The following is a 22820-nucleotide window of genomic DNA, read 5'->3' on the forward strand; positions in this document are numbered from 1 at the left end:
ACCAGACGGACAACTTCCCTCTGTTTTCTGCTGTCTGGTGATGATGAAATGTTGAAGTGGTTTGTTACCTGAGTAGCTGGGGATTGGGACGTTTCGTCTGAACAGGTTACTGGGCGTCCCTCTCCTGTAACCCTTGAGCATTTCCCTGTCCCTGTTGCTTCCTGGCACGGCAACCCCGCAAGTAGTGTTCACTGCTACCACATCGGAAGCAGTGGTCACACGAATTGCCTGTACCAGCCTTCCGGCAGGCAGCACAACCTCTTTCCCTTCGCTGCTGTGCTTTGCTTGGATGGGGCTCGGCACGCAGGTTGCTGAGCTCGGCCTTCACAATGGCCTGGATGCTTGCCGCCAGCTCACTTAGGTTGAGGTTGGTGGCCTTAGCAGAGTTGGTCTTGGATGGGTGTGACTGTTCTTCGGTCCTTACAGCTGTGGCCTCTACACTTGCTGCTCTTACCCCTCTGGGTTTCAGCTTGTGAGCCCGCTCTGCTTCATGCTCGACTGCAGCGGTCAGAAGCTCCAGCAGTTCCTCATCACAGATATCTTCATTCTGTAGATGAGGTCGCATCTCCACCTGTACCGCCTCATTTGCTATACCTGTAGAGATGGACCTCAATGCCATCCGTTGTACTTGGCTGGGGTCATACGTAACCCCAGCTCCTGCTTCCTGGGAGGCGAACAACACCTTCTGTTTTAGGTCCAGGGCCCGTAATACAAAGTCATGGGCGGCTTCCTTATGACCCTGGGAGGCCGTTGAGAGTTCTTGGAAAACTGCCGTGGCATCTTTCTCCCGATAGTGAGCTCTCAGGATTCGTCTCAGATCAGGCAGGGAAAGGTCTGTTCGTCCTTCCAGGTAGGACCTCAATCGTAGCCCAGGACTCACTGCACGTACCACTGCTTCTGTGACTTCCTCTTCAGAGAACCCCTTCCGAATCCCGTGCTCTACCTGCCGAGCCAAGCTGACAAAGGACAACTTGTCCTTCTGGCCAGGCTCTCCCACCTGACCATTGATCCGGAATTCCTTTCTCCATGTTGCTAACATTGGGCCCTTCGCCTCCCCTACGTAAGGTGTCTTCTTCGTTTCCCTCTCCTCCGATGGAGAATTTCCCTGTGTCTCCTCTGGGGACTCTGAATCCTCTGTCTTTGTTGGGCAGGTTTCTGCCTCTGTCTCATTTCCTACCCTCGTCACACTCACCAACAAACTGACCACCTTCACCCACACAGCCTTACCTCCATCATCAGCATCGGCGAGGTCATCGCTATCCAGGTGTCGGCGGACCGCTCGTTGGAGTCCCAGCTTGCCTCTGCCCTCAGCCTTGGCCCTCTCCGTTGTGCTGATACCTATCTCCTCAGCCACGCGTTTCAGGTCCTCTTCACTGGCTAATGCAAGTCGAGCAAGGGCTTCCTTCTGGACCTCGTCGAAGCTCTCCATTTTCCAGTCTACTAATCAGGCCTGCTTCAATGGCGTCAGTAGTCGTATCAGCGCAGCCGCAGTGTCAGGCTTCTTGGGCAATTAAATTGTTGTGGATTACTGCATAGGTGGTTTGCCGGTAATGAGGGTTAGAAACTTCGAACCACCTAGCAGCATCCGGGCAGTGCCTCCAGAATTGTAGCCCACCTCTCGCTCATTCGCACTCGTAGACCTTAGACGGAGAGAGAGAGATGGCAGACTTCTTGTGGTGAAAAGCAAGTCTTGAATCTTTTATTCCGTTAATGACCAAATGAATACTCAAATGATGAAACACAAAACAACTTATAAACAAAATCATGTACGACAATTACGGCTCTATGTCAGCACACCGTGTTTACACAACATCTGCTTAGTGCAACCAGCCTGTAATTACGAATGATAACTGCTCACTCTGTGTGAAACAAAATAACATATGTGATATACTCTCTTATTTGTCTGCCTACCCTATCCCCAGCTGTAAACAACTAAATTGATACCCCCTTCTTGATTTAGCTGTAAAGCGGTTACTCATTAGGTATATGCCTTATAACACAATCTCTCACTGATCCCTTTCCTATCTCTATTACTGATTACATCCCATAGAGCTGTGCGATAAATAAGAATGCAGTTCTATATTATCTCTATATCAATGCCTATAACTCATTGGTGCTACAAATAAACAAATCATAATTAGTCATAGAATTACAACTCACTTAATCTAACTTCAACATTATTCCAATCAATTTATCCTGCCAACTCATTATGTAACTAATTAAAAAATGTTTGTTCTTTTGTCTAAACCATTCTGTTCCAAAACAAATAAAAATCCATATGGAAATAGCCCTTAAACTTATTCCTTCTCACTTCAAAACAATTCGATGGCTCAAATGACTGGATTCTTTCAGGCTACATATAATAACACTGACATTTGTTGTAAATTTCTACTACCAATCTGCACTGACTGGTTCTTTTCTAACTTGTCTTCCTGAACTAAAATAAAATAAAACACCTCCTCTCTTTTCCCCAGCACTCTTCGAGATGGCTCCTCAAAAGGAGGAGATAAACTCTCTCACTTTCCCAAGTGGTGTCCAAAACTTAAAACAAGGACTTCGTTTAGGCAGGGGGAAGAAAGTAGCAAGCTATCTACACTGCCGAGGTACAGAGTTATCTCAACCTTGGCGAGAGGCAGGAGAGGAGTGACCACATCACATCAACATCCGACCACAGGGCTGGAGCGAGAACCACTGGCTCGCTGGTGTGCATACCGGTGGTTTTCACTCCGGCAGTGGGAGGAGTATTCACACTCTAATTCTAGTTCCGTCTCCCCCATCACACTTGTATACCTAATAATAACCCTACTTATTTCTGCTGACACCTATAACACACAACTCAATTTCATTAGCGAAAATACAATCCTGTATTATCATATACTGTAACACGTCAAAACTTAAAAAGGAGTATCTAACTTAGAATTGTGTGAGACAGTCATCTATTACTCATCCCTCAACCTGGATTGTCAAATTATGGCACACGGTATCTACACTACACACAATTATAACATTCAACACCAGTCTCAACATATTCCCTCTAGGGACATTCCCCATACGCTGCCTCATGTGGTGTATTAGTCTTCCCGTGTGAAAGTACCCCTAGCCCATCAAACTGTTATCTTTTCCACTGCGTATCTTTCTTTGGAGACCACTGAGGTTTCTTTGTCTTGATGGAGTCTGTTAGAATGAAGTGTACAAACTGACTGACTTTTCTTCACTGCAGTGTCTAATTCTACAGTCTTATATGCCCTGACATTGCAATGCACATTGAGCCACATGCATACCATCCCTACATACACATACACACATAACAACTCGCAATATTTTCTAGAACAATTATTGAACAGGCCCACATTATATACCTTCATGTACGCCTCACATGAGTACTGCAATTTTTTTAATGACAATATACAACACTATACTCTGTAGTTTTAGTTTTACTGAGTTATAGGATAATTTGTGAAACGTATTTGATAACTGACATAATTATCCCGTTTCCTTCATCAGTTTACAGAGTACAATATAACAAAGGACATTATTTTCAGGAGACAATCGCAAGACATGTAAAGCTTTTAAACTGACCAAGTGGTCCATTTTTAAGGCAATTAATCTACTGGCTATTCACAATGAAACCATATTGGTAATGGCCAACTCGGCTGCATTTATCGAATTTGTAGAATTTCTCAGGCTTGCCATTTATGCCTCAACTTTTGTAACCTGCGTAGAGTGCTCTCTTGGAATCCATTCTTTGGTATACCTTCAATAGCATCTACTCAGGATAAAATGTCTACTTCTGATATTAGTTGCTCACTATTCAAATCTTTACCAAATAATTGTAGCAAATATACCATAAAATGTTTGCACTCACCTTAGACGGAGAGAGAGAGATGGCAGACTTCTTGTGGTGAAAAGCAAGTCTTGAATGCTTTCACCCCGCAGAGGAGATAACAACCCCAAAGAAAGTGTTGGACTCTTCCATTCGAAGATGGGGTGCCAGGGTCAATCTCTGGAGGGGTTACCTCTTGCTAATATTTTAGCAATATGTGGGCTTGCCCACATATATATATATATATATATATACATTTGTATTCAACCTATATGACAAGCTTAAAGGGACTGTACAGTACTGGTTGATGTCGGGATTCATGTTTTGAGCATTCCTAAGTGAGATAATGAGAAACTTCTTATGAAAAATGAAAGAGCATGTAATTTTAAAGAAGGATTCAACGTTTATTTGATGAAAATTGGTTTTCAAATGGCTGAGATATCCACAAAAGTGATAGCAATAAAAGACTACCGACCACGTCTTTTATTGGGATCTCTTTGTTTCACCTTGTTTATGGATATCTCAGCCATTTCAAAACCGATTTCATCAAATAAACCTTTGATACCCCGTAGAATTGCATGTTCTTTGACATCTCATAGAGTGGTTTCTGAATATATCGCAAAACGTTAAAAGCTAAAGCCCCTTTTACACTTTCACGGATTGCCTCACGGATGACCACGGATCGTCATCCGTGATGTTCCGGCATGCAAAACATCGATTTTCCTCTCCATACCGGTGTGAATACGATCCCAACTGGATGTCTACACGGACAGGTACGGAGGCTACACGGACAAGTACGGTGCCTAAGCGGACAGACAAGGAACGAACGCGGACCACAGCGGAAACGATACGGAGCCAACACGGATATCAAGGAAGAGCACGAATGCAAACTGGGTCCCTTCGCGGTCTTTACACGGATGTCCCTAAATGTTGACATATGACATTTACTTTTGCTTTTGATACTTTATCATTCTCGGGCAACATGCCTCCAGAGCTAATAATAAGCACACCAGAAAATCTACAGCAGCCTACATAAGCCTGGGCTTGTCGACATTTTGTCGGAACATTTTGTGGGAACATCATTACATAAACAAAGCAAAACACACACACACACACACACACACACACACACACACACACACAGCAACAACAACAACAACAACAACAAAAGTCTATCAAGGAAATGTGTGTGGGTCACTGAAGCTTCCAGGCTACAATTGTTCGAACAGTATGAGGTGTTGCTGGCTGTACTGATGGGGGAAGATGTGAGCAAATTTCATGGACTTTATGAGCTTGTATTTTTGGCAAAATACACAAATTTTTCATCCCGGATGGAGCCGAGGCTAATACGGACGTCCCGATGTCTTCACGGATGTACCGGAATGAGTACGGAGGCAACACGGAGTAGCCGGTGCATACAAGGAAGGAACACGGCGGCAATACGGAGTAGACGGTGCCAACAAGGAAGAGCTCGTATTGATTTTCTTCCGTGATGTCCGGGATGAAAAATCAAGCAAGCTTAATTTTTCCCGCAGACATGCCGGTAGGTCAAGGATAATGCCGGATGACTTCACGGAGTCAACACGGCCATGCCGGAAAAAGTACGGATGATCCCGGATTGACGATCCGTGGTCATCCGTGATGGTATCCGTGAAAGTGTAAAAGGGGCTTTAATACTCACCTCGACCAGAACTGTACACTCCCTTTAAGGTGATACTCCATAGTATCATCCAGTCAGTTTGTAAATGAGAGAAAATGCCTTACCTAATCGTAATCATATTTGACGTACCTCTCTTCGTTTTGTTATAAAATGTCACTTTTTAAAGACTAGCCATTTGGACAACGTTAGTCTTCACTGGCCCGACATGCTGGTTGTGGTTTGAAGATTGGAAAAGTAGGATGTTAAAGATTAATAATTATTTACGACAATTACATTAAGTAGATGAAAGAGTCCAATGAATGATAACTGTACGCAATTTGATTAGGTCTACATCTTTCAACTTTTTTTTTCACAGAAAATTGTGGATATTTGCTTCTAAAAGGAGTTAAAAAGAAATTTTAATGGATTGTATCCAGAAGAAAGCCGTAGGTACCAATATGCGAAATACAGCCATCAAAAGAGTTACACGTAGCATTATTATTGTAATCATTATTTTTTGTACAAAAAATTGGAATACGATTATTCTTGTAAATGTGAAGGACAGATTCCTACAAAATTAACTCCGGATCTTACCTTTAACTAGAGTTGCTGATGATTATCTTGACAACCATGATATAATTACTTTATTACGAATTTTCATCGTGAAATTTGATTATTACCGGCATTATTTTCACTGCCCAAACAGCCATAGCTTGTAACCCAGTCCCACCCGCCGTGGCAAAGATGAGAGATGTGACCGTGTCTAAAGCCGGCTACAAAGGGGTTGCCATCTACGCCTGCTCCAGTGGCTTCACCCCCAGTGACCCGCCGGTCAGTGTCTGTCAAGCGAACGCTACCTGGAACGAGCCGCGTTTCAAGTGCTTGTGTAAGTTTGTAGAAAATCTTTTATCTAAACCTAATTCAGTTCAATTCATTTATTTTCATTCTTCTTTTTTCCCAATAAAACATAACACTGAATAAATCAGGAATTAAATCATAACCATATACATTCGATTTTACAAAGGATAAATGGATACTAACATCTATGTTTTGTTTGAACTTATGCGATTCAAAATTATTCAAAATACTATGTACCCCTGTAAGCGCTATGTATATTAATTTGTGTTACATTATGTGGAATTGAAATCCCTTCGAATTGAATTGAATTGAATTGAATTGAATTGAATTAAATTAAATTAAATTGAATGTATTTTATGAAAACTTTCCATCGCTGCCTGTAAATAGCTCTGTTGTGAAAGAAACTTTGTTTGAAGCTAATCTGCTTCTGCGGCACTGAATTAAATTGGGAATATGCAAAACAATAATGCAATCATTTTCCGGCAACTCAGTAACTTGACTAAAAATCCTTTTAAACACAAAAAGATAATTGTGAGGTAACCTTTCTATTAAAAAAAAGTTGGTGAAGCATTCAATCTCTTGTTGAAAATAGGAGCAATGCGCCCATTGTGACATTGCTGGATCAGAAAATTGTTACGCGATGTTCCCAACTATATTTGTGAGAATCTTATCGCGTATGCGGTCGAAATGTTATATTCTGGATACTAAGCATTATTCAAGCAGACCATTCAACTATTCTAACGCCTTGATTACCAAGTTTATGTCATCGATGCGTTTGTCCATACTCATTGTAGATGCCTGTCCTAATATCTTGACATTTATTCGTTCCCCTCTCAGCAAGACAAAGTTCCCTATTATCAAGGGCAGCTGCATCGACACCAGGTAGGGAAAATATTAGAGCACTTTTGTTCTTGCTTTATTAAAGTTGTATTTAAAAGCGCCCATAGGGCGGAAATACGTCTGACAACGAGGTATCCAATGGGAAATTCTTTCCAAAGGGGAATTGGGCCGGATGCATAAACGCTAGCAATTGCTTGTGCTAGCCTTTTACTTGAATCCATATGAAAAAAACAAAAAACAAAAAACAAAACAAGCAATCGCTTGCGAGCAAAAGCTTTTGCTAGCAAGTACAGGCAATTGCTTGTTGCCCGCAAGCTTGCTTAGAGACTAATCATTTGCTTAAAACCATATTCATAAAACACACCGTTTGCTTGTTCTTGCTAGCAATTGCTTACGTTTTTCCATCTCTGTGAAATGAGCTTGAGCTTTTGCTTAACTGGGACGCTCCCTTTAAAGTATCGTTTTCATATTCATAAGAGAAAGACCAGACTCGTGCAGGAGTGGTTATATAAAAGAAAATACTAATAAGTAGTGTAAGAAACTTGTTCGTTTCAGCAACGGGAATGTCCAGTGGTTAGCACGCAAAATGTGATGAAAAACAGGTAGGAGTCACGAGTGTCTGACTTCGGTGGAGAGCGTGCAAGGAGACCTCTCTCCGACCTGGCAGAAGATCCGGGCTACTCTGATTCCCCTTAAGGTTTTTAACGATTTTTGTTTGCAATGCCTTATTCTTGTTCTGCAGCCTCAGGACTACTCCAAGGTAGAACACAGATGGCGTAGTAGTAGATTGAGGACTGTACCTTAGGTCCAATTTAAAGGAGATTGAGAGCGATGCAATAATACTGATAATGATGATAATAATAATAATAATAATAATAATTATTATTATTATTATTATTATAATAATAGTTATAACAATAATGGGTGTATAGATTGAATGTGCATGAAAAACATTTTTTTTTTTCATGGAACCCACAGTTTGTCTGACAACTGTGTATCCTCCCTGCCCTAAGTTCGTAAATATTACGAAGTCGTTAGGTAAACCGGGATGATACATGCTGTAAATACGGTTCTACTTTATTAATATCTGTAGTGTAAATGATTATTCCGTAGTACATTATAACTCAAGTGATATTGAGACCTTTGAAAATATTGAGACTGAGACAAAAGAGAAAAAAGACAACAACATCCGTACCGTTCTGTTATTTGGTTAAAATAGTTTATTGTAATGTCGCATAATTTTATGTTGCCCTCCCTGTGTAAAAATCCAAGAGAACGAATGAAATTAATGCACTTTTGACGTACTACCTTAAGCGTTCCAAGTTTTATATATCTTTCTGTTTTTCTTTTCTGTAGTCATTGCAGGAGTCACCGCCGGCTTGCTCCTTCTTCTCTTACTTATCTTGATAGTAATAATCATCATCGTCCGACGCAGGTGAGAAGAAAAACGTGTTGTGGTTGCTGTTGTTCTGTTTCTAACTGAAACTTTCATTCGTAAAATCGATTAAGTTTTGCCATTATATACTTCTTTTTTTTTCTCGAAAAAATGCTTATGTCATTATTCGAAAAAAAAAAATACAAGAAGTATAGATATTGAAAGTTTAGTAAAGGATGTAAAACCGTCCGAAATCCATGTATAATATCCATTTGAAAAACAAGTTTGTCGGTTTTTCTATATTAATATTGGCTCAGAGAAGTACTTCAGATTCATGAGGTAAACGGTGTGACATCAAACAAGATACTCAATTAATTTTGAGCGTTATATGTCCCTTCAGTTAAAAAATTCAATCCCTAAAAACAAACATATCCCCAAACGACAAATTTCTTGACAGGAAATCAAAGAGATCTGACACTGAGACGGATGAAGATGAATCTTCCAGCAAATGTCAGGGATGTTCACCATGTAAATGTGGGTCAGAATGAAGTCACACCTACTCTGACGTCATGAAGATCGAAGAATCATCCAGCCACCATAACTTTATGACGTCATCGGTTTCGTTACCAGCTACCGAGCGACAGATCCATGTGTATATATATATATATATATATATATATATATATTACATTCTAGGATTCACGTTTAGTAATGAGGTTACTTATTTTTTGTGTCTTAATTTGTTATAAGGAACTTGCATGATGATTGTGTCAGAAGAAGAATTTTGTTTAAAAACACAGCAACAACTGGAACATATTATATTTTAGCAACTTATTACAGCTATCGACATACAAAATTGCAACGAGATAATTATATATTATCTATGCTATTAAGCAGTCCCCTCTATTTCGACTGTCTACATCTACTGCTTTTCTTCCTGTTTTAGGCAACGTTAATTAATCCCTAATAAACTTAGTTTACATGTTGTCACCTTCATCATGTAGCAATTCACTTACGGATGTAAATACTTAAACTATTTTGTATTCGTATGATTATGTGTTTATGACTGTGAATTATTTTGTTTTAAATAAACAGTGAAAGATCGAAGGATATGTATACACACAACTCACGTACGCACACGCATACACATGTTACATAATAACACGATTTAGAAATATGTAGTTTATATATCCATGCATGTGTGTTTGTGTGTAAACAAATAATGTTAAAAATATGTTTTATTCATGAAAGTATATTGCTAAAATTCAGTCCTTATGTAATTGTGTATCCGTTGTTCGTCGAGCAGTTACAGAGAAATAAGTTGCACCACTTTATCCCTGCATTCACATTATATTAATAATTATGAAGTATGTTGTCTCTTCACAATTTTGTGTTTATTTTCAAAGATCGAGACAGGAATTTGATTTTTTGTTCCCTGTCATTGTTGGTATGCACACACCATGTTTTAATCTGCTGTTGAGAAATGTCTAGATTACACCTCACTACTTGAATCCTTGTTAGTATTGTACTGATTTTTTTTTTTTTTTTTGCATTTCACTGTTACTCATTTCTGTTCAAAATTGAACTGTTAGTCATAGAGACATCGATTTGTTTTTCTTTAATAAGAAGGATATTGACGCTATTGGCAAGATAAACTTGATCAGTATGGCTCTGTTGATGAAACGTATAAACTGCAATACATTTCAATATTCATATTTTGATTTATGAAGAGCAACAAAATCAATTTGATTGATTTTTTTTTCATCAATTACTTGTTAATTCCTTTATATGTTCTTATTTCTATATCCAACAGATGGGTATTTTATCTGAGCAATTGCTGGTACTAGTATCGTTTTCTTTTAGATCAAAGTAGACAAGAACAAAAACAAAATCGGCCTTGAGCATAGTATATATCAGTATTCCTTGCATGAATCTTGGCAATGGCAAAGTAAGGGTTGAAAGAATGCTGAGGACGCGTGAATTCCTCAAGACATTGATGACACACTTGAAGTGTTGCCTACCTTTAACCGCGACGTTCTAAGTAAATATCATCCTGATATATTAACATCTGAACAGCTTTGAATCATACCAATTGTAAAATTTTGTTTTGTTCATTACTAAGGTGACTCTTTAAGCAAAGAAAATGAAAAAAAAAAACACTTCTCATAAAATTGAATTTCGAATCAACTTACGTATCCATCATTTTACGCACAAGCTTCATCACTATTATTTTAGACCTGTTTCATAAGACGTTAATCACAAAACACGTGACAATGCAATACCTGCAGCTTCATCGCTACAAAAATGGAACTCTATTACCATGAAAAAAAGAAATACTTCCGAAACAACTGAATGTGTCGTTCGTTTCAAAGCCAACAGCCACGTTATCATTAGATAGAGTAAATGGAAAACAAACAATGCATACAAAATATCACACTGTATTTGGACATGTGAAGGATACAAATCTTCGCTGCTTCTCTTGAAAACGCATCCGCTATTGCATTGCTCACAAGGACGTCACATTTTGCTAGTTTCGTTTTTGTGTTTCAGATATATGTAGTCAGTAGTGCAGATGGATTTCCTGGGGCTTCTATGGTTTAATGCACTTGGGTATGTAAGTAAAGAATTGGTAATTCATAATCTGTAATAGAAAAATAAAATTGTATTTGCTATTGAACTTGTGTTTGAATTATTACTACGAATTGACACAATTGCAGTATACTTTGTCCTGAATATTTTATCCTGCCACATGAAACAAAAAAAGAAAAGAAAACGAGAGATAAACTAGAACTCGTGATAGCAAACAGTAATTGTTAAAACGTTGTAACTGATATCTTAATTCTGCGTTCATACACTCTCCCGCACTTGATTATTAATGTTTAAGTAACTCCTTCTCTTCCTATAGTGGGGCAAAGGTTAGGGATAGGATTTTTACCACTGAGAGGGTTCGTGACTAAGGATAAAGGTCAAAATATAATGTATATATATATGTATATATATATATATATATATATATATATATATAAAATGTTTCTATAAACATAATGCAATGTATGTAAGTTTTTGTCAGATTACTCCCTGCAGAACATCGGGTTTGTATTAAAAAATAAAAATCGCCCATTTTCCAATCTAGAAGGCCAAAACTCTGCGAAATGCTTTCTTTTGGACTTTTCTCCCTTTCTCCTTTGGCAGCCAGATGTTATGTACACACACACACACACACATATATATATATATATATATATATATATATATATATATATGAAGAGTTTGTCCGCAAAAACCGATGTCCATTTTTGAAGATTTTGAAGTACGGTCTCTGTTATAAAGTACAAAATAATACCTTTTAAATGATATATTGGTCACTACATATAAAGGTACATTTTTGAAGTTATGGTCAAAAGAAGCAAAATTTTTCTTATTATTCTCCTTATTTGTCTTGACCTATAATCGCAAATATCTCCATTTGGCAAATATGGACTTATCGGTTTTTGCAAACAAACTCTTCATATATCTATATCTATCTATGATATATGAAGAGTTTTGTTGCAAAATGAGCTAAGCGTTATTTTTGATCATTAGAATAAGTCCATCATCAAATAGAGCAAAATCAACCCTTTCCAGAAATGCTTCACTTGTGACAAAACAAGGAAAATTCTAGAATTGATTTTTGTTCATTGTTTTCTCTGTTTTTAGCATCTTTAATCACAACCTATCTCAACATACCTCAACTTAACAAGAATGTACATGATACATTCAGTTTAAGCATTCACGAATCGACGAACATCCGGTTGAAATTCGCTCATAAATGAATACGAGAGGTATGACGATTTTGCAGGAAGTGTGACGTTAAATTTTAACAGACAAGGAAAATGTGAATGACATTACGTTATTAGGGCGAGAGAACGATTTGTGGAATTTTAAGAGAAAGCACATCGAAACTGTCCGATACAATGTCCATAATTCAGGTTTTTCTTCGACCCAACAAAAGTGTATAAACTCCTCAAAATAAGTTCTGCAATCAAAGCTTGATAAATCATGTTTGTCTTATACTCGCATTCTCTTCATTAAATATGACATCATAACAAAGCCTGATTAATTATCTTTAAAACGACACCTCACTTGCTATGATTGGGTGTTCTTGGAATGTGCAAAACAGCTAAGTATGGGGACAGATCAAATGTGAAAAGTCGCAAAAATCTGCTATTGATAATGTGCAGTTTTGATAAAAAGGGCCACTGGATTAAGCAATGCTGAAATGAGAGCACTTAAAAAAACCCTCACATTTCCTAGACATTACATGACTGTTTGGTCACTCTTCGTGTTTAATTTTGATCTGCAGATTCTACTGCAGATTTGAATTCATGGATGAAGCCTGGAACCTAATGGTAATCTCACAATGCATTCTTTTCAAGCTGCACATTCCTTCCCAAATTCGAATTATACTGTTTGACATAACACGTCTGTCTATTTTGCAATATTCCACATTATTGACCTTTCCTCATACTCAGTTGTACTGTGCATTCTAGGAATGTATAATGTAAACCACTGAGTTGTAAAGAGAATTAATCAGGCTTTCTATGATGTCTCATTTAAATAAAATGATGTAGTTTTAAGAGAAATATGTATTTATCAAATGGTTTTTCAAGATTATTTGAAGGGTTTATTTATTGTTGTTGCTGTTTTGTACGCGGTATGCAATTCGTCTATTTACTTACGTTTGCACACAAACCCATCAGAATGACAAGTCATGAATCACATATTCGGGCTCGACCACATATAACATGCATGCGCGTAATGATTCAAAGAATCGAAAAAGAGGGGAATGATGGCATTTATTTGCTTTATGGTATTCACATATTATGTAGCAGCTCTCAATATGCCGCAGGGTGCTACCTCAAATTTCCCACAATACATTACAGAATAGATTCAAACACACAATATATCGCCTATTCACTTGTTGCGAAGACTCAATTAACTATTGCTGCAAACCCCCCCCCCCCCCCCGCCCCGGCGCACCCCCCCCCCTTTTTTTTTCCCTTTTGGAACATTAACAATGGTTAATAATGACACAGCTTAGCCCGGTGTCTATGTCGCACATAGCCACACAAAGTGAAACTTCGGATAAACTTGCTTCCAGTGTGTAAGATGCTTACATACAAATAATAATTACATGCTTACATACGAATAATAATCACATGTTATTACGCGATCAAAAGTTCAATTGACTTTTGGACTTGGTTTATGAAAATGAATAAGATAGTGAACTCTGCTCCCAATTATCAGGTGCTCATTTTAAGAGCAAATATTGATTATGTAAACACACGTTTGAGTTAATGTCCTAATCGCATCCCATATCTAAGACTGCTTTTTTTGTTGGAGTTGCTCTTTGCTCTTTGTTGCTCTTTGTTGCTTCGTTGCACCTTTTCTTCAGACAGTTTCCTCATTGTGTAGAACGTGACACTCTGCTTCTTGTAGACAAAGACTTTTCAAGCCTAAGCATGTTTACCCATGAAATTCAAAGTTTAGGAACGACTCAGGATATACTGTATTATGATAGTAAAAGGAAACAAACATCTTTTTTTCATACTCTTCTTCATTCTTCACAATCTTTTTATAATTCTTCTTCATCACATTTGTCTCCTCCTAATGTTCTCTCCAGCATTTATGAGTCTTCAATTCAATTTCAGTTCAAATGATTTTATTTCCATATAAAGTAATACAAAGCAATATGCATAACGCTTATATGAGTACATAATTTCTTAAGGAATTTTGAATCACATAACTTTAATAAAAACGGATACAATATTGTAATGATTTAAACATCGATTTTTAGATTTTCTTTTTGTTATCTGAACTTTTTCTTCTTCTTCTCCTTCATCTTCTCTTCTTCTTGTTCTACTTCATTTCACCATTGATACCTCTTCACCGTTTAAAGTTAGATGTTCAATAAAACCTTTCGATAATTTACATTGGTAAAAATGCACCTATTTCTCCTGATTTGTTATAAGCGAGATCCGAAGAGCTGCATCGGACTAAACCCATCATCAAGAATTATCTTCATCCTAATAGGTTTGTATTCACCATGCATCATCTAGTACCTTGCGTGTGACAGTATACCTATGCACGGAGGAACCGTTCAAGTTTTGGAGACAGCCTACCTTACCATAGGCAGTGTAAGCTTTTTCATAAAAAAGAAAATTACGTAATTTTTGCCTACACATAATAGATCCTCAGCTTTCTTAAATTTTCGTTTTCCTTTCTCTTTGTGTCGGTACATGACCTTAACCTCTAAAAGGAATGACCCAACAAAAACGGTTTCTACTTACAGCATTGCGTAGAGCAGGATTTGGTACGACTTGCGGATCTAACCGCGTGTTTAATAACCTTCGGTCGACCTTAACGTAAATAGAACGCAGTGTTATCATGAACAAAGATTAATGTTTGCCGTTCTTTTGGAGTGTGCTCACCGAGCGAGAACGATATTTTCCACTTTGCACTTCCTCAAACTGTTGTTACAAGCGGCTGTAGCCATTGCTAGGCTTCCAGTGCTGTAACTCACGTTGTGACGAGAGGAATCACCCTCAGTAGATGTTGGATATTTCGCAAACTATTACTTTTTGCCGAAGGTCATTGCATTATTCTTTCCGATTTAATCAATTCCTTATTTGCTTTGAATGTCACAAGAATGGCACCAACTTGTGACACATGTATTTGCTCAAGAAATGATCGGATTTGTGATGGCGAACTCAATCGTATGTAATCAACGGACGTCAAATGATTCCGGCGATAGAAAGTGAGACTCGTGCTCAACAGTTACATAACATCCTTACATTAATCGTTTACGAAACGGATAAAGATGGGTCGTACCAGGAGGAACATTTCTCTGTCTCTTGGATTGTTTCTGTTTTTAGACGTAATCGGTATGTATCATAAAAGATAATGGCTGGTCACGACTTGAAATTTGAGTGCGTTGCATGCTCAGAATGTGAAATAATGCAGAAATTGTATGTGCTCGGGACGCACATCACAAGCACGTAGAACGCAATATTTGTGCAGCCTACATCCAATGTTCTCTTGCATGAAACAGTTTTAAGCACAAAAATGTGTATCAGGTAGTTTGATGTTGTTGTTTTTTACACATGTTTTTCACATGTTTGAAAACATTTTATTGTGAGCCTGTTGCAAATTCTTGATGATGTTCCATAGCATGTTGCTGGCTTTTGAGATGTTGCACATCAGGTTGAGCATGACGTGTGGACCTTGTGTACCACCCTGATACATTCATATCACCATTAAGCATCAGTTTGTGCATAATCTGTGTGTTTTTGTTTGCGTTGTTTTTATATCAATATTCCAGACATTCCAGACATAAATATACATCACCTCTTCTCCATTGTATGCATTTGTCAAACCAATTGTGTTTCATAACCATTGCGAAAAGTCGGATTTAACCAGTCAAAATAAAACGTCCAATGTTTTCAAACATGTAATAAGATATGTTTATTTGTATGGTGAATACTTAGGGCTACTTCCTGTTGAAAATAGTTTGATTTTGCACAGTTCATGATGTGTTAACCAATGGGTCCTTATGTTTTTAGTTAAAGATAACCTTTTCATGTATAGTCTGCTTTTGTTGTTTCTGTTGTATTCCTCAATGGAAAGGGTTGGGGAGGGGTAGTGGCTCCATGATTGTTTGCATATTCTCTCCTTGTTTGTATTATCATAGTAGATTATTGTTGGAAACACCTATAAAACTGATGAAGACCAGTAGAGTGGATCAAAAACCATAATTATATTTCATATATGATTGCATATATCTATGTATATATATATATATATATATACAAACTTTGTATATATTATGACTATGCACCTCAAAACAAACAAAAAGTCGCCAGACATGAATTTTTAGTTAAGACCATAGTCTGAAAGTGCAGACTTTAAGCTTTAAAATGATGTATAACTCAAATCAAATGGACTCTCCTAACCTATCTAAATATTGGAAGGAAGGCACAAACTCAGGAAAAGTCTGAACTGAGAAAAGAGGCTCTGAAGTACAGTGTCTATTCAAGCGCTTAATCTTTACCAAACCGTGCTGGCTGTGCGATGAATGGGACAAAAAACAGGAAGTAAACCACCAGAGTAACAACAATGAAGGGATTATGACATTGAATTGAAATTTAGCATGCCTCATAAAAACACTTTCTGTCCATAATTAACGCCAACTTTCAAAGCAGTAGCACTATCCTTCCAAAGGTTATATGAGTTGAAAGTGAAGAGTGTGGACAAGGTTTTTCAGAAATGAAAAGCGGATTCTAAAGACACACCTAATCACACTATTCTACCAAAAATGTTTGAAATAAATTGCTTAAAAAATCCCACATTTTCCTGCCTGTTTAATGATATCAAATTTTAGCATATTGTAGAAGAAGACCCGCTCTTTCAGAAAATATGAAAAAGTCAAGTTCGGCTAGGTTGACCGATCTCACTTATTTTCAGTCCTCACGCAAAAATCAGTGTGCGACTTTATGTTCGTTTTGGGGTGCACGGTCACATTGTATAATGCACATCAAAACGAACATAAAGTCGCACACACTGATTTTGCGTGAGGACTGAAAATAAGTGAAATGGGTCAACCTAGCCGAACTTGACTTTTTCATATCTTCTGAAAGATCGCGTCTTCTTTTACATTATGCTCATATTATAAAACGGGCAGGAAGACGTGGTTTTTTGGCAGTTTATCTCGAACATTTTTGGTAGAATAGTGTGATTTAGGTGTGTCTTTAAAATCCCTTTTTCATTTCTGTAAAACCTTGTCCACACTCTTCACTTTCAACTCTAATAACTTTTGAAAGGATAGTGCTACTGCTTTGAAAGTTGGCATTAATTATGGACAGAATGCGTTAATGAGGCTTGCTTAATTTTAGTTTAATCTAATAATCCCTTCATTGTTGTTACTCTGGTGGTTTAATCCCTGTTTTTTTGTCCCATCCATCGCACAGCCAGCATGGTTTGGTAAAGATTAAGCGTTTGAATAGACACTGTACTTCAGAGCCTCTTTTCTCAGTTCACACTTTTCCTGAGTTTGTGCTTTCTTTCCAATATTTAGATATTGAGTTTTACATCATTTTAAAGCTTAGAGTCTGCTCTTACAGAATATGGTCTTAACTAAAAATTCATGTCTGGCAACCTTTTGTTTGTTTTGAGGTGCAAGGTCACATATATATATATATATATATATATATATATATATACATATATATATATATATATAGAGAGAGAGAGAGAGAGTTTGCTTGCAAAAAGCGATAAGTCCATATTTGTCAAATGGAGATATTTGCTATTAAAGGTCAAGAAAAATAAAGAGAATAATAAGAAAAATTTTGGTTCTTTTTAACATTATTTCAAAAACATACCTTTATATGTAGTGACCAATATATCATTTAAAAGGTATTATTTTGTACTTTATGACAGACACCGTACTTCAAAATCTTCAAAAATGGACTTATCTTCATATTATATACATGTGACCCTGCATCACAATACACACAAAAACGTCGCCAGACATGAATTTTTAGTTAAGAGCATAGCTAATTCAGAAAGAACAGACGTTAAGCTTTAAAATGATGTATAACTCAAATCAAATGAGCTCTCCTAACCTATCTTAATACTGGAAAGAAAGCACACACTCCAGAAAAGAAGGAACTGAGAAAACAGACTCTGAAGTACAGGGTCTATAACCGTCTATTCAAGCGTTTAATCTTCACCAAGCCGTGCTACATGTGCGATGAATGGAGCAAACACCAGGATGAAAACCACCGGTTTAGCCACAATGAAGGGATTATTAGATTAAACTGAAACTGAGCATGTTCTATTAGCACATTCTGTCCATGATAAATGCCAACTTTCAAAGCAGTAGCATCATTCTTTCTAAAGTTATTAAAGTTGAAAGTGAAGAGTGTATACAGTATTTTTTTAAGAAGTGAAAGGAGGACTCTAACAACACACCTAATCTTAATATTCTAAGAAAAGTCTTAGAGATAAACTTAAAAAAAAACATACTTTTCTGTTCATTTTATGATACCAAATTTTGGCATAATATAGAAGAAGATTTGCTCCTTCAGAAAGTATAAAAAATCAACATTGAGCAAATTGACCCTTTTCACCTATTTTCAGTCCTCACACCAAATCAGTGCGTGCATATAATTATGTCACCGTGCATCATAAAAGACACAAAACGTCGCATCACTTGACTTTACGTGAGGACTCAATAAAGGTGAAATGGGTCAACCTAGTTAATTTTGAGTTTTCTATATTTTCTGTAAGAGCTCCTTCTTTTTTACATTGTTCTTGAGTTTGGGATCAAAATTGAATGGAGAAGTGGTTTTTCAGCATTTTTTTCTACAACCACCCTTTTTTGGTTGAGAATTGTGATCAGCTTTTTTCTTAGATAAGATGCTACTTTTCATTAATAATGAAAAAAAAAATCCTCTGCACACTCTTCACTTTAAACTCTAACAACTTTTGAAAGGATGCTGCTACTGCTTTGAAAGTTGGCAAACTTGTTGGTCCAGTGGTTTATATCATGTTTTTTTGGTCTCATACATTTCACGGGTAGCACGGCTTAGTATTAACAGACTGAGCGCTTGAATAGACCCTGTAGGTTAGAGCCTCTTTTCTCAGTTCGTAGATTTTCTAGAGTGTGTGCTTTTTATCCAATATTTGTATAGGTTAGTAGAACCCATTTGAATTGAGTTAAACATCAGTAAAGACTGGAGTCTGCTCTTTCAGAATCTACCCTTAACTAAAAAAATCCATGTAGTAAAGGCGAATATTTGTTGGTTTTATGGTGCTGTGTTACGTACTATATATATATATATATATGGGTCAGAAGTTTGAACGATGTAAAATTGAGCCAAAACAAGGCAAAATTTAAAAAATAGGAAATTCTCCAAATTATCCATCTTACCTGAAAGAGTATATCTCAAGCTTTAATATGAACCCAATTATACTAGGATTTTCCCAGAGGAACAAGTTTTTATTCACCGCTGAAGTTTACCATGTCCAGAGCAGCGAACGTCCGTGAGGAATAGTACAGCACATACACTTGAATACCATTTAACATAGTTTGCAAAGATCTGATTCAGTTCAAAATTCTAACGAAATATTTTAAAGGACATGTGTACGTGCTTGCAGAATATTAAGCTTGTACTCTTAACCTGTACGTAATGGTAGACAACTGATGATTTAACTAAATTCGTCGTTTCTGTTGAAATATTGCTCCTCCGCTAAACTCTTTCTCCACTTTCCGCGCATTTTTACAGAAACTCAATATTTTGACCTCTTATTTCACTATTCCATACTTTAATCCTCACTCCCAAATAATAACATACGAAGAGTTTGTTTGCAAAAACCGATAAGTCCATTTTGTCAAATGGAGATATTTGCGATTAAAGGTCAAGAAAAATAAAGAGAATAATAAGAAAATTTTTGCTTCTTTTGACCATAACTTAAAAAATATACCTTTTTATGTAGTGACCAATATATCATTTAAAAGGTATTATTTTGTACTTTATGATAGAGATCGTACTTCAAAATCTTCAAAAATGGACTTATCGGTTTTTGTAAACAAACCCTTCATACCTTTTCAAGATGTATCTGATCTAGGCAGTCTCTATAACCCAACAAACATAGCATAGTTTTCATCACGGAGGTTCGCATGTAGCTCACGGACGTTCGGAACAAACAAGATGTAGCTCTCTTGAGTTGGAAACGCATCCTACTCACAACAAACAGCAATTTCATGTCGAGAACAAACTCCTCTGCAAAATCCTGAATAGATATAACCAATTCTCAATTATATAAGCTTGTTTATCTTCTCATACTGAGGAATCAAAGAAAAAAAATATTCCATCTCTCGTAAATGAACGTACAAACGTACGTGTAATCTCAGTGACGTAGTCCATCCTTGAGAACGAATACATTTATCAAAATTTCGTTATCATGAAGTAAAGATTCAGAACCTAAATTTGTTATCTAAAGTCTACAATGCAAAATTTGCTTATAACGAACATGGTCACAGCTAAAATTACGACAAAGAATTAACATAGAGAGACAACAGAAATGTGCTCCGTTATAGAAATACGAAGTTCAGCTGGGGAGGGCAAACGAATACGTTGGGAAGAAATCCCTCTATGTTTGCTCCATGTGTTACACACTGTTACCGAGGAGAATTTGTATTATTATATTAGTCAGAAATGATAATAGGCTCGATACTGCGAAGTTTCGTCATAACAAGACACAATAAGTCCATATAACTTAGATGGATTTTGTGACTTCGATATTATACAATGTGGTTTGTTATAACAAACATTTTGTAGCGCGTCATTGTGGAGGCTCGTTTTTCATACAGTTTGTCAATACGAAATTGATAGAGTTAAAATAGAGATAAAATTGATGTGTTTTCAAAGTAAGCACAAAAGCACAATCAAATTGACGATATCTCTGTCTCTTTAATGTAACATGAAAAAAAAAATGGAAAGAATTACAAATGAACATTGCTTTTCATTGATGAGTATAAAACAACACCACGTGATGATAAGCGGAGGATTTATTTGTTTTCATCAGACAATAATTGTATACTGCATTATTTTTGTTCGCTTGTGACGGCATTTCGATGAATAAAAAACATAAACAAACAACCAAAAACTTCTCCAAAGGAATTTGGTACAACGGGAGTGCACTGGCAATTCTTTTTTCTGTGTGTTGGAGCTCGATCCCTTCTCTGTTTCTCAGTCATTTCATTCAACTGCTTCCACGTCCTTTTGAAACCTTTCCATTTTTTATTCAACACATGCCCATTACAGACTTCTTCCGTCATTATCCTGCATGTGATTACGTAGCACTTTTCGGATTTGTTTCGGTTTGTTTTGTTTTGTTTCTGTTTTCTGTTTGGTCGCAGCATGTCCAGGCTATTGAGGGAATGAGAGAAATCATCATGAAGAGAAAAATAAGAATGAATTAAGGGTTTATTATCATGACAATTACAGCGAACGTCCGTTATGGAGACCAAAACTGGATGTGTTCTGTTTGAGACGGCAGCTACCATACTCAAAAGATAAACACTTGGCGCATCTGTCACTAAAAAGTGGCACTGATCCTCTCTCTCCTACTATGTAATCCAGTTACTTATTCTACCAACGAACATCCGTGACCAAAACGTTTTCCTTTTGTTATTACAAGTAAATTGAGTGCTGAACATTATTCACTTTTGGGTATGAGCGGCTTGGTGATTTGGTAATATTTTCAACTAATATTAACTTTACGTGCAGTGATACATTTCCTTTCTCGGACAGAACGTCCGTGAGCGAAACTTTCAGAACCTGTAACAGTACAAATTGTATCCATATCCTCATTACAAAGAAATTTAAATGCACAGAAATTACAGATTACGCAAAATTCAATTTTCCTATAACTTTGTTTTCAGTGTTTAGGTGTTTTTGTATAATTAGAGGGAAAACAAGCGTAAAATTGTGAGTAAATTTTCAACTGTTTGTTCATCATGATCACATAACGCCTTTAAAATTCTGAAACTACTGCCCTAAACTCATTGTTTACTTTGTAAAACTTTATTTGTGACTATTGAAGCTAACATTTTTAAAGAATACAGGACACTTTCGGGACAAGTTATCCCTATCGAAGGGATTGCATACGTCACGGACGTTCGCTGGAATTGTCACGGACGTTCGTTCTACTGATAGGGTCATGTTCCAGGACGGATAACTAATTGGCAGAGAGTACCTAGCCTTCCTAGCTCTTTCAAAAAATTGAAAAGGTATTGTCAATGCAAATTATAACAAATTTGACATCCTTACAACATATGTATTGCTCAGAGGGGGATCAGGAGGTGAATTTTCAGAGAAAATATTAATTATTTGCTTGGTTTTCGGTGAATTGCATGGTCCAAAAACTGCGGACAAGCCTCAGTCCGCTCCAAAAATAACATGCAGCTCCTCGGCTAGAGAGCCACAGTTAAAATGCACCTTCGTCATCAAAGCAAGATGGTGTCCCACTCGAAAACGTTTTAATCATCACGGACGTTCGGAGGTTCTTCTAAAAATATAATTTCGGTTCCTATTTGACAAAGGATGGACAGCAACTCAAAGCAAACATATTATCGTGTGGCTAGATCTTAGTTGATTACGACTCAGAACAATATCACAAATAACGTTTAATGGGATACGATCTTTATTAGAAAAGAGCGGAAGCACGTCCGTGACGAA

General features: G+C 37.1%; 1 protein-coding gene across 1 annotated transcript in view; it reads left to right on the top strand.

Annotated features, from left to right (window-relative positions):
* The first annotated feature begins 6206 nt into the window (after window positions 1–6206).
* Window positions 6207–22820, top strand: part of LOC140230152 (limulus clotting factor C-like) — a 34201-nt gene continuing 17587 nt past the window's right edge. Inside the window, exon 1 of the mRNA XM_072310342.1 lies at window positions 6207–6348. Within this exon, the coding sequence (XP_072166443.1) occupies window positions 6207–6348 (142 nt within the window). The remainder of the gene's footprint in view (window positions 6349–22820) is intronic.

Source organism: Diadema setosum, chromosome 6, assembly GCF_964275005.1.
Source record: "Diadema setosum chromosome 6, eeDiaSeto1, whole genome shotgun sequence".
Classification (NCBI taxonomy): domain Eukaryota; kingdom Metazoa; phylum Echinodermata; class Echinoidea; order Diadematoida; family Diadematidae; genus Diadema; species Diadema setosum.